Genomic DNA, 13,886 nt, shown 5'->3' on the forward strand with positions numbered 1-13,886 from the left:
TAAATAAGTCGTCTCGTCTTGCAGTCCCTGACTTGTAAGATTCATGCAGTGGAAATATATGAAATGTGGAGCATGTAAGAATGATGCTTGTAAATATTTGTTGAATTACAGAGGCATGCAGAAGATCATCTGAAAACCATTAATAATCAGTTTTTGACTCTACCCTGTATTGAAGAGCCTGAAAAGAAGCCTGTCCCCGCCAAACTTGTTAAATGGTATTTAAAAAAAAAAAAAAAAAAAACTCTGTCAATTGGATTATGTAAAATTACATTACCTTTAACATATATTTATAACATTTTTATAGGCAGCCACCATATGAGACAATACCAAATGCACGTCCTCTGAGATGCCAGATTCCCGGTCCATCACCAGGGGAAAAGGTTTCCATCTTTACACTTATAACTTTTGTTAAGACAAGAAAGGTCTTTATTCTGTAATCTATGGCTCTATCTCCCCAACAGCACAAGTCAGCATTTATCATGCGTCTGCAAAATAACCCTTTTCACCCAAAGAACAAGGAGATTGTGCAACAAAATTATGGGATTCAACTTCCTCATCTGCACAAGAGAACTGGGGCCAGTGTGAGTTGCTGAAAGATATTATTTTATTTCTTTCTGTTATTATTTTGTCATCATATACTCACCCTCATGTTGTTTCATCCAAACTTGTATGACTTTATTTCCTCTGCAGAACACAAAGAAAATATTTTGAAGAATGTTGGTTACCAAACGATTCTATGAGACATTTCTCAAAATATCTTCTGTTAGGTTCCACAGAAGAAATAAAGTCACACAGGTTTGGAACGACATGAGTGTGAGTAAATAATTACGGAATTGTATTTTTTGTGTGCGTGAATTGTCCCTCTAATACTATAGTGTACTTGTTTTTTTTTATTTTACACGTGTGGCTGCATTAGAATCCAGCAGTATTTATGATTAAGGCTTATTGATAGTGTTGATTATATGGTGGCCAGCTCTGACTGTTGCCTTAACGCCAGCGTCTGTCACATGAACCTCATGAAAAGAAATGACGTGACTGGCGTGTAATAATAGATGAGTCCAGTCACTTTGCTTTCAAACAGGAGATGCGGATTTGAAGGTCACCTGGTTTGGCAGTGACAGCTAAATCTGTCTGTTGGTAAACAAATTAATCTTTCTAAAGGTCACCATTTGTTTTGGTGCTCTGTTTCCCCCCCTTCTGCTTTCCGCTGCGGTTCTTCTTCTGTCTCCTGCATCCTCTGCCTGTCAGTCGTGAGGAGGCTGTCATGTTGTTGAGAAGAAGGTATGAGACTTGGCTGCCGAAAGCAGACAGACGCAGATTGCGGCACATCAGCATTCTTCGGAGGACGGCCACCGCCTGATTGCAGTTGTATGGGCTGCTGCTTTACAGCTGTCTCAGGACAGGCACTGGTACCTGTTCCCGCATGCCAATAAGACAGCCGTGGCTTACCCAACTGGCACTCGCTGGCGCTCTGCCTGCTGCGTCAATACCTCTGTGCTGTCGGCTAGTTCTCCGCTGAGTCTCTGAAGGAGCTCCCACTGTTTTTTTTCTTTTAAATGTCCCCTCGTACCACTTAAACAGCTGCGAGCCTCCAAACCTTTCCAAACACCTGGCCGGTGCTTGTGGTTTGTCAGGGAGCTCAGTAGTGTGACAACAGACAGGCCAGAGAACAGCAGGATGAGGAGAGTACAGAAGGGCTCTGTCTGGCATGTGCCCACAACTTGACAAACTTGCAGTGTGCTCTCCATTATGTTTATATGCACTGAGGAAATGACCGACCTCGTTCTTTGATGCTATTTTGTTTGCTATGATTAATGCACATCCTGCTCGTTGCGTTTTTTTTGCACCAAAAAAGTTTAGCTTGTGATTTAGCCATCTTGCTTTTAATCGGCTATAAATTTTCTGTAGATAACATGTTTTTATTGGGCTTTTTGTCTTTGGGAGTGAGTTTTGGGGCTTGTCTTTATCAAAATGATTGTAAAAATTAATGGTGAATTATATTAGTCGCTATATGACTTCCATGAAAGTCCTAATTATTGCAGTACATCCTTTTTTTGTGGAATGTGGAGCACGACTTTCATTCGATTTATGAACTATTATATGATAATGAGGTGGTACGAGCATTTTAGGCATTGCTCTGATGGAATTTAATTCTAGAAGATTTCAAGCAGCTGTTCGCTTGAGAGAAGGTGCGAGACAAATAAACCGAGCCGTGCTCAAAGTATCCAGAAAGCATTGCCAGCATGTGATTGATTGCTTCAGGGAAGGGGGCTTATTGGCCAGTTTACAATGTCATTAACTGCCTGTATTTTAGCTCCAGCTTTGTTTTAATGAATGCGGAAAATCTGTTGGTTGTAATCACACAACATCACCGCGCTCTCTCTCACAAATGTGCATGCACTTGTGGTTCGCTATAGCCAACGGAACCGAGAGAAAGAGAAACCATATTTCTTGACATCTACAAGCTGCCACCAGCCTGATTAATGGATAGTCGTCTCCCAGCCTTTTACAACAAAGTTTTGTTTGGAGGGAAAAATCTGATCAGTGACCCGAAGCTAATAGCATTCTCCGTGAGCAAGTTATTGAGCGAAGTATATTCCCTCTCTCTCTTCTTCTAGTATAGGGTAAATGGTGGCTTTAGAGCCTGCAGGCAGGTCTTTTTGGCCCAGTAAGACGGGGCAGTAGGTTAATACCCTTTGTTCTGTCACTTTCAATACCTCTGACCTTTGACCACAGAGCTATCATTCGGGGCTCAGTAATTCCTGTTTGGACAATGTTTTATTGCCTTTTTAGAAAGGCCCATTACTTAGTTCAAGCTTAAAGGGATAGTTCTCCCAAAAACGAAAATAACATTTTCCTTGTTGATGAAAGCAGATGGTGACCATGTTTCTCTTTCACATCAAACTTGAATATGCACATATTTAAATCACTCAACTGAGATTTCAATGCTACAGTCAATGTGAATCTAAAATTATGAATTAAACGTATGAAGTACAATAAAATAAATGACACCATTTTAATTATGGGTGAAGCAGCTCTTTAAAATAACTATATTCTGGCTTAGTTGAACCATAGTGGTTAGAAAGAATATAGTGTGGATTTATGTAATGAAAACATAACATTTGTTTGCCTTGGTTTTTCTAGGTTGGGACTCAAAGATTTGTCACTGGTCCCACTTTGAGTTTCGCTGCAGCACGTGAAGGTCTGCCTAAACACCTACACCCCAAACCACCACCCGAATGTAGAGACACGAATGCAGGTATAAGCCTCTTTTTTTTTACAACTGATACAGTATTTCTTTATGCATTATATACACTACTGTTCAAGAGTTTTGAGTCTATAAGATTGTTGAATGTTTTTGACAGCCTCTTATGTACACCAAGGCTGAATTTATTTGATCAAAAATGCAGTAAAAACAGTAGCATTGTGAAATATTATTAAAATGTAAAATAACTTCTATTTTAATATATTTTCATTATCAGCAGTCATTAATCCAGTCTTCAGCGTCACATGATCCTTCAGAAATCATTTGTCCATTGGCTGAGATAATTAGGAGCAACCCAGACATTCAGGAAATAAGAGTAGGAAGAGAGATACATAAAGTGTCATTATACGCAGATGACATAATTGTATACATTTCTGATCCATTACACTCTGTCCCCACACTAATGGAATGTATTAACCAATTTGGTAAACATTCAGGTTATAAAATCAATGTTGGGAAGCTCTAGCTTATTACAACACAGATAAAGTCCTCCTCCTCTTTCAGATGGCCTAAAGAGGGGATTAATTATCTGGGTGTGGTTATACCTTCTGATCTGAATAAATTCTATGACGGTAATTTCACAAAGTTATTAGAAAAAAATTTATTCAGATTTAAGGAGATGGAATATACTACCTTTTTCTTTAACTGGGAGAATAGAAGCTGTTAGAATGAATGTATTACCACGGCTCTTATTCCTTTTCCAGACCCTTCCATTGTCCCCTCCGTTATCCATGTTCTCTTGTCTAGATAAGCTGATTTCTAGATTCATCTGGCAAGGGAGGCGTCCCAGAGTCAGGTACAAAACATTGCAGTTATGTAAATCTCATGGAGGCTGGGCGTTGCCGAACTTTAAGAACTACTGAATAGCATCACAGTTGCGAGCCATGGTAGTTTGGTTGTCCGACTCTGTGGGGACTAGGTGGTTGGAAATTGAAAAATGTAATTCCAACCCTTACTCACTAGCAGCTTTCCCATTTAATGAAGAAAAGAAGATAAGTATGTATAAACTGGGAAAATGGTCAGAGGTTACTTGTTTGGTATGGAGAGAGGTCCAAAAGATTTACAGTCTTCCTAGGGGGCTTTCTTTGTTAACAAATATAACACAGATAAAGAACTTTACTCCCTTGAAAATGGATTCAGGCTTCAAAGTTTGGGCACTAAAGCAATTGCAGTATGTCCACCAATTATTTGAAGGGGATTCACTTAAAATGTTTGAACAATTTTTATAGGTATCTCCAGATTCAAAGTTTCCTTTTTAAACACCCAAATTGGAAAATGTTAAAAACTTCCCCATCAGCAATTGAGACTTTGTTGATTAATGTTCAGAATGGTAACAAGATCCTTAGGCCAGTTAGTTGTATTTACAGGGCTCTGGAGGACATGAAGAAAGACCACACACATTATATAAAGTTAAAATGGGAGAAGGAGCTCAAGCTAGTGATATCTGACAAGAATTGGGCTGAAATACATGCAGATACACATAGAATAACATGTAGTAGAATCTGGAGAGAATACCATTGGAAGGTGACTAATCGTTTTTTTCGAACGCCTCAAATTGTAGCCAAATTTAATTCAAGTCAATCCAGTACTTCTTGGAGGGAGTGTGGAGAACAAGTAGCAACGCATACACACATCTTTTGGGAATGCCCTATTCTATTTCCTTTCTGGACAAATGTATTTGGTTTCATTAATAACATTTTTCAAGTTAATTTACCCAGAGACCCTTTAATAGCTATCTTGGGTGATTTAATAAAAAGTGAGAAGAGAAGATACCTCCTACGAATACTCCTAGCTGCAGCAAAGAAAAATATTACAATTAAATGGCTTCAGAAACGGCCACCGACTTTTGAGGAATGCTTACAGACAGTGAGAGAAATCTATGAGATGGAAAAAATAACGCACAGTTTAAGACTCAGAATGAGTCTGTTTGTTGAGCAATGGAAACCCTTAATGAAAGAGCTGAGTGAGATATGAGAATTTTAACTATTTTTTTTTTTTTTTAATGTTTTTTTTGTTGTTGTTGTTGGAATAGCTGGTGATTTGGCTGGTTAACTCTTTGTCGTTCTTTAAGATTTTAATTCCATCCAAGGCTGACGTTCTGTGTTCATTGGTTTTGTGGGTGTCATTATAGTGGTGTATTTTATTATTATTAATAATATTATTATTTTTTTTAACCTTTCTTGTTTCTTCTCTTTATTTTTCTGATCATGCTGTAAAATGTAGATATGCTACAAATTTTTTTTTATGTACGAATCAAGACACTGTATCTGTGCATGTTTTGCAAGACGAAAATGGTTAATAAAAATAAGTATAAAAAAAAGAAAAAAAAGAAATCATTTGTATATTCTGATTTGGTGCTCAAGAGATATTTCTTATTATTTTCAGTGTTAAAACAGTTGCTTAATATTGCTGTATAATATTGCTTAATAATGCTGCTTAATATTTTTGTGGCAATTGTGACACATTTTCTTTGCATGATTCTTTGATGAAAGGAACCACATTTGAAATAGAAATATTTTGTAACCTTATGAATGTTTACTTTCATTTAATGTTATTTTGCTGAATAAAATTACCCCCCCCCCAAAAAAAATTTTGCTGAAGCCAAACTTTTTAAACAGTAGTGTACTGTAAATGCATATGTTTGCATAAATGCATTTGTTTGTTTGTGCCCTCTTTTTGTGTTAATGAATATGCTGTAATTTTGTGTACAGATCCTCCCCACAGATTGTAATAAGATTATTTATTTATAATTTTTTTTTTTCTTTTTTGCATTTTAGGGCTGCTACCCTCAGCAGCTGACCTCTCTTCAGTGCAAACCCCAGTACAGCCCAAAGCTGTCCATGTGCTCCAGAGAGAGGACAGTGGCCAAAGTAAGACAGGTCAGTCTATTTCCACAATGTCATTACACATTTGCGGCCTACATTTAAAGTTAGAAAGTCAATTTGTATGTATCCAAAAATTCTGCTTTTTGCTGTGTATTGAATCCCAACAGTCTACATACATAGAGGGAGTAAACGGAATTACTATGGAAAAAAGCCTCAAGTATTGCTTTTTTGTTCAATTAACACTTCATTTTCAGCAGATAATTTTATGCTGTCTGTGATATTTTAAGTGTCAGGAATATACTGTATTTAATACCTTTTTAAAATATATATCAGTATCATAAATAATCATTAATACAGTCTAAAATGGTGGTGCACTTCGGATACAAAATGTCAATCAAATAACTGGACAAATATTACATATATTACATATATTGTTTTCTTCGGTTATGTATATTGTACAGTCTTTGACTGTAGTATACTTCTTATATGATTATAGATGAGACAGAAAGGGCTTCAAAACTCGAGATGGATGTGAGCAGAGATGAAATGGCTCTTGGAAGATCAGGAACCGAGAGTCCATCATCCAGGACCATTCACACACCCCCTCCTTCAGCTGCTTCTGCAAGCTCTGACAATGGAGTACTGAATCGTGGGATAGCCCGACTCACTCCTCTTAACCTGCAGGTATTATTTATTTATACTGACATACATAAAGTTATATATGACAAGGATATATAGTGTGTTCTGCTTGCTGAGGTAACATTTTGGATGATTTGGACAGTCTGTGTTTTCCGTTTGTAATAATCTGGTCACGAGAGCTCTAGAACTGACTGATAATCAATTTTATTTTTCTGTGTAAAGTGAACTTTTACCCCTGATGTAATGTAAAATGTGTCAGGAATAGCTTTAGAGCAGATATAGGTAATGATTTTGACATTGCAAAAAATAAAAGCTTTTATACTTACTTTCTATTCGCTTTAAGTAAACTTTATTGTTTGTTTATTTATATTACTAAAACAGTTTTCAAGGAAAAAATGGAGGGGGTATCAGCCATTAAACTTTTTTAAAGGGATAGTTCACCCGAAAATGAAAATTCCATCATCATTTACTCATGTCATTCCATACCTGTATGGTCTCAAAATAGAAATTTTGAAGAATGTTGGTGATTAAACAGCTTTGGTCCCATTATGGGACACTAAACCAGAATTACAATTTTTGAATGGACTATCCCGTTAAATGATTGCAACAGCCTTTTGCCTTTATTATAATATGTATTTCTCTCTTCTTAGAGCATTCCAGTGCCAGCTGCTGTCAGCAAATATCCTTTCTCCATAGCTGAGGGTCAGATTGACCCAGAAGATCCTGACTACTGTAGGTTTAAAAAGCAATACTGTCTCTACTGGGGTGCAATGGTAGAGGCTTTGGACCAGCTGCAGCGGATGCTATTGGACTTTGCAGTGCCACTGGCGCGGGTGTGTGGGGAGCGTCTGGCAGCGTGCGTGCAGAGCGGTGAGCTCGACTGGAGAGACGGCAGGGGCCGGCGCACCCATGTGGAGAAGCTGCTCTCGGTGCTGGAGAACAGAGATGAGGTATGGGACCTGATGTGTCAGCCTGGCCAGCGCTACAAAGGCATCGAGAGGCATCAGGCAGCGGCTGTGTGCATCCAGACCTGCTGGAGGCGTTACTCTGCCCGTACCGCCTACCTGCTCCAACTCAGGCCCAAATGGGCGGCACAAGTTATTGCCATGTCTCTGCTGAAACGTGCCAAACTGGGCCATTTGAAGAAGAGTCTACAGGCCTCACGTATCCGCCAACTGGAAAACTATCGCATCAGGGCAGAGGTGAATAAAATACACATTTATATAACAGTTAGTTCTGGTCCTTGAATCTGATTTGTTGAGCAGTGTTCCAAGAGCATTGACTTAACAGTTTAACTTTTCATTGTTTGCATTCCAGACTGTCAGTCTATACATTAGATACTACAATTGATGAGGAACAAACTTCACGACATGTGAAATATGTTCTATGTAGTAAGAATGTGTGCATTATAAACTAATAATACAGCTGTCTTGTTGTGTCACTTCCATGGCCTTGCGGATAGTAAAGTGTTCACTGGATTCACACTTCAGACAAAGTAACTGGCAATATAGTGTCTAAATGGTTACAGTATATTAATTTGAAATGTTATATAAAACCACACAACCATGCTGTCTCCTTGTTATTTAGATTGATTTTTTTAAAACTTTATAATTATTATTTTTCTTGGAATGACCAGGTCTTTAATACAGTAACTTCGGTCACAGCTTTTGAATGGCTGATCATGAATCCGTGGCATCATAAGATGTTGTATAAAATCAGTCTGTTTAACAAAAAACTGTGAAACCACACCTGTATAGGACATATATTTATCAATATAGCCCAGGAAAGAATTGAACTTTCAATGCAGAGGTGCTTATACAAAGAGTGATTGTGATAGCACAGGCTCACGTTTAGATTAAGTTTCTATTTGTCAGAACAGATGTTTCATCTGTGCTGTCATTCCTGTAACATCTTTATGAAACTAGCATGTCTCTTAATTAGTGCCCACATGTTCATTTATCCTCACCGTCACTCACTGTGAGAGCAGACACAAGCTTGTGTATGTTTCCACCCTTTAAACACTCACATCCTTTTAATTAAGCCTTAATCTTCCCCTGGCAGAAAGCTTCATGTAGCCTGCTAATTGAATTAATAGAGGGAAGATGTTTCTAAGTATGCACTTAGCTGATTTAATTAATGTGATTTATGCTTGGTTTGTCTCCATGAGACCCAGGGAGAAAGACAAGCATAATTTCCTCCCTTTGCTGCCATCGGTGGGCCGACAACATGATAAATCCATGTGCTGCTGGGTGCTGTCTGTCACCGATCACTTTTACTCTGTTTTATTCTCTGCTGTCTGTGATTCTCAGAGTCTGGCAGCCAACTGGAAACACATCACCTCCTCCAAAAGGACGATCATCCATGTGCCATCATTGGGTAATTCCTTTCCATCTGTTATGATGGCTTCTGGTCACATAATATTTTAAAGGGAAAAAATACATGTATTTGGGTGCACCTACAGAAAACACAGAAAATTGATTTACCGAAAACTTGTCATTGAGACCTGCGCTGGCTATCGGGGACGATGATGAGTGTGAATTGTAATCACCAGCAGATGGAGTGTGATTTTTGCACTGGGGGTGGCTGAGGAGAGGCCTGTGTGAGCTCAGATAATTAAGAAGTTGAACCCTATTGTTTTTATTGCCTCGCTCTGTTAGTTTGCATGCATTTAATCATTTCATTATAGAGATTAGTTTATAGCAGTCTTTTTGAGGTTTCCTCATTTAGAATAAAGTCTTGAATTTATTGTTAAAATATTTCAATCTCATTTCAAATCATTTTGATTTGTTCAATAGGATATTCCCAACATCAGAGGCTCAGTCTCAGAGGATTTGATGTTCTCCAGAATACCCAGATGGGCAGACTGTGTGATATCAGAGGTGAGGGTGTGAACCATGACATGATCAAATTGGATTGACAGCAGACACATGAAAGCAAACACAGTACTGTTTGTGTTACATATAGATGAGAACGTCGAGGTCATCTATGTGTCTCCGGTGCGCCTGGGTGAGGATGTTCTCCAGTACTACACTCATCTGCTGGGCCTGCAGACAGCCATTGAGCTGGGTGACGCTTCTGCGCCTGAGTCCCACTGTGCCAAACGCTTCACTATTCTCATGCCAGAAGCACTGGAGTATTTTTCAGTATGGTGCACCACATACACACACGCCTACAGTAGATGTCTTCCCTCAAAGTGATTTCTGAAATATAGTGGTGCACATGAATTAGTTAACAATTTTCATAGAATAATTTCACTTATTTCTCACCTGTAGAGGGCGACAGAGGTGACCTATATTTACCACTCTGTGCAGACCTACCATAATTGATTAGCTTTCAGTGCAAGGATCTGTACTTTTACATTTACTCATTTAGCAGAAATCCAAAAATCCAAAACCACTTACAAAAGAGGAACAAAAGCAAATGTCACAGAGCAACAATATTCGTAATTTACAATGCTAAGTTTATTAGACAGTTAGATTAGGAAGCAAGCTAGGAAAGAAGAGAAATGCAAAGAAGATAAAGAAGACTTTTTATATTATCATTTATTAGCATTTTTAAAAAGAAATATTTGATAGTGTTCAAAACTAAATATAAACATTGTCAGTATATGTGACCCTGGACCACAAAACCAGTCATAAGTAGCATGGGTATATTTGTAGCAATATGATAGATTTTTCTTTTATGCCAAAAATCATTAGGATATTAAGTAAAGATCCTGTACCATGAAGATATTTTGTAAATTTCCTATTGTATATATATATCATAACTTAATTTTTGATTAGTACTATGCATTGCTTCATTTTTGCACTCTCAGATTCCAGATTTTCAAATAGTTGTATCTCGACCAAATATTTTCCTATTCTAACAAACCATACAGCTTTATTTATTCAGCTTTCAGATGATGTATAAATCTCAATTTAAAAAAAAATTGACCCTTGTGTGGTTTTGTGGTCCAGGGTCACATATACACTTTTTGATATCAGGGACCAAACTGTAACGATTCTAATATTGCTACAGTAAATATTTATTATAATAATACTATATATTTTTTATGTATAAAACCTTATAATTTGTCAGACAAATATTACTCATGATATTAAATCAGCACTCTCTAATTGCTGATTTAATACAGAAATCGAATTCCTCTTCAAGCCGGCTAGACCCTGCCCCTACTTTTCTCCTGAAACACTGTACCCCTGTTATTTCTACCCCAATCTCACACCTCATCAACATGTCTTTCATTTATTCCACTGTTCCTATCTCACTCAAGACTGCTGCTGTTACCCCTATTCTCAAAAAAACTAATCTGGATCCTGTAAATCTATCTAACTTCCGTCCAATGTCTAACCTGCCATTTGTATCAAAAATTAGGGAAAAGACTGTTGCCTTTTAGCTGCAGTCATTTCTAGCCCACAACAATCTCTTTGATATTTTTCAGTCTGGTTTTCGCTCATGAATATCAATATCACTGCAGCTGAGAGGCAACAGTCTTTTCCCTAATTTTTTATACAAATGAGCGAAAACCAGACTGAAAAATATCAAAGAGATTGTTGTGGGCTAGAAATGACTGCAGCTGAGAGGCAACAAAATGGCAGGTTAAATACTGGACGGAAGTTAGATAGATTTACAGGATCCAGATTAGTTTTTTTGAGAATAGGGGTAACAGCAGCAGTCTTTAGTGAGATAGGAACAGTGGAAGAAATGAAAGACATGTTGATGAGGTGTGAGATTGGGGTAGAAATAACAGGGGTACAGTGTTTCAGGAGAAAAGTAGGGGCAGGGTCTAGCCGGCTTGAAGAGGAATTCGATTTCTGTATTAAATCAGCAATTAGAGAGTGCTGATTTAATATCATGAGTATCACAGTACGGCACAGTACGGAAACTGCTCTAGTAAAGGTTGTCAGTGATCTCTTACTTTCCGGTGATTCAGGTGGTTTATCAATTCTTTTATTACTTGACCTCAGCTCAGCTTTTGATACTGTTTGTCATAAGATATTACTCTCTCGCCATGTAGAGTTTGGCATCTCAGGTTCTGCATTATCCTGGTTCTCCTCATATCTCACAGATAGGCAATACTACATCTCACTGCACAATTCCAAATCTCCCACTGTCTCGCTCAAACAGGGTGTTACCCAGGGCTCAGTTCTCGGACTATTACTATTCATCGTCTACATTCAGCCTCTTGGTCAAATAATTAGTCGCCATGGTTTTAAGTACCACTGCTGATGACATCCAGATATATACTGCTTGTCAACCAGATTCTACCCATTCGATGGCCTCCTTATCTTCATGTGTCAGTGAATTGAAGGACTGGCTACACTCTAATTTTCTTAGTTTGAACTTGAGTAAAACGGAAATTTTAATAATTGGTCCCCCATCTCTAATAAATAATAAAACTGATGTTTCTAGCTTTGACCTTGATGCTATTTCTATATTTCCATCGGCTATTGTTACAAATTTAAGTATCATTCTAGACCCATCACTGACCTTGGATGACTACATCAGCAAACTCTCCAAAGCTGCTTTTTTTTCAGCTACGTCGAATTGCACCACTTAATCCATTCCTCAGTAGAAAAGATGCAGAATCATTAGTGCATGCGTTTATTACCACTCGCCTTGACTATTGTAACGCTCTTTTCTCTGGCTTACCAGCTCACTCCATCTTTCGTCTGCAGTACATTTAAAATTCTGCTTCCAGATTATTAACTTCCACAAAAAAATCTGCTCACATCACTCCTATTCTATTTAATCTTCACTGGTTGCCTGTATCTATTCATGTGCAATACAAAATTCTTCTGCTCACCTTTAAGGCACTCAAAGGTCTTCCTCCTTCCTATCTTTCTGACCTACTCTCTTCTTATATTCCTTCTCGCTCACTCCGGTCTTCTAGTTCAGAACTTCTTTGTGTGCCTATGTTCCACCTATCTTCAATGGGAGGCAGATCCTTTTCTGTCACAGCACCCAAACTTTGGAATTCGCTTCCCCTGGCACTCAGAACAGTCACCTCTTTCAGTGAATTTAAATCAAAGCTTAAAACATATTTGTTTAATCAACACTATCACTAATTTGCATTGTGTATTTGTCCCATTTGTTTTCTATTTCTATGTCCTTACTACATATTCTGTGTTAAATGCAACTGCATTGTTTTGTTACAGAAAGGGGAAATGTCCAATGTCCACTGTAATTTGTTTCTTTGTAATGAGTAATTGTTGTATTGGTGTACCTTGTAGAGCGTCCTTGAGACTGGGAAAGGTGCTATATAAATTAAACATATTATTATTATTATTATTATTATTACTACTATTATTATAAATGCAAAATGTTTACAGATTTAAATAATTGGATTTAATATAAATAAATGATACAAGTCTAAATAATTTATTAAAAAAATACTATTAGAACATTTTCTATTTGTAATATTTACTTATTATTTATAACATGTATTTATAATATTTACTAGTGTATCTTTTTCTACTCATTGGATGTATAAACCTGAAACAGATGTTCAGTTCAATTCAAACTTATTTTAATGGATTTTTCTCATAATTTATCAGAAAAAATATTACTCACAATATTATAAATGCAAAATGTTTGCAGAATTAAATAATTGACTTTTATAAACAAATGATAAAAATCTAAATCATTTATTTAAATATTTACTTTTTAAAACATTTGTAATATTTACTTATTATTTATGACATTTATTTATAATATTTACTAGTGTATCTTTTCCTACTCATTGTTAGATGTATAAACCTGAAACAGATTCATCCATTCATTTACTTATTTTAATAGATAAAAAAAACAGTTACCTTAAAACCCCAATTCAAGTGGTTAATAGAAAAATACAACACAAATGTAAACTATTCTTGAAAATATATATTTTGCAAGGAAGGAGAGTTTTTTTTACACTATATGCACATTTGTTTCTTCTATTATTGTAGGCCTAACTGACTGCACATGCAAGCAACGCGCCTCTGTTATTTATTGCCGCATAGCGTACGAGCAGCACGCGCTGCCTCTTCCCTGTCGATTCCTCTCCGTGTGTAAACTCTGCCAGACGTGTCAGCAGGATAAATCTCTGTTAGCCGTTGCTGCCAGCGTGGCGTGCCAATGACAGACGGGACAATTCTGCTTGGATCAAACATACAGATGTG

The 13,886-nt window shown here is 37.3% G+C and overlaps 1 protein-coding gene across 5 annotated transcripts in view; it reads left to right on the forward strand.

The window, feature by feature from the left end:
* Positions 1–13,886, forward strand: part of iqch (IQ motif containing H) — a 29,995-nt gene that overhangs the window by 564 nt on the left and 15,545 nt on the right. For 4 of the 5 annotated variants that reach the window (XM_058750702.1, XM_058750703.1, XM_058750705.1 and 1 more), the window contains exons 3-12: positions 112–215; positions 305–380; positions 462–581; positions 3,145–3,259; positions 6,043–6,144; positions 6,587–6,774; positions 7,380–7,931; positions 9,039–9,105; positions 9,525–9,608; positions 9,694–9,872. In XM_058750702.1, the coding sequence (XP_058606685.1) occupies positions 112–215; positions 305–380; positions 462–581; positions 3,145–3,259; positions 6,043–6,144; positions 6,587–6,774; positions 7,380–7,931; positions 9,039–9,105; positions 9,525–9,608; positions 9,694–9,872 (1,587 nt within the window). Of the gene's footprint in view, positions 1–111; positions 216–304; positions 381–461; positions 582–2,447; positions 2,592–3,144; positions 3,260–6,042; positions 6,145–6,586; positions 6,775–7,379; positions 7,932–9,038; positions 9,106–9,524; positions 9,609–9,693; positions 9,873–13,886 lie in introns of those variants that run through there. The other variant, XM_058750706.1, reaches the window with a different exon arrangement.

The sequence above is a fragment of the Onychostoma macrolepis genome, chromosome 18 (genome assembly GCF_012432095.1).
Source record: "Onychostoma macrolepis isolate SWU-2019 chromosome 18, ASM1243209v1, whole genome shotgun sequence".
NCBI classification, from domain to species: domain Eukaryota; kingdom Metazoa; phylum Chordata; class Actinopteri; order Cypriniformes; family Cyprinidae; genus Onychostoma; species Onychostoma macrolepis.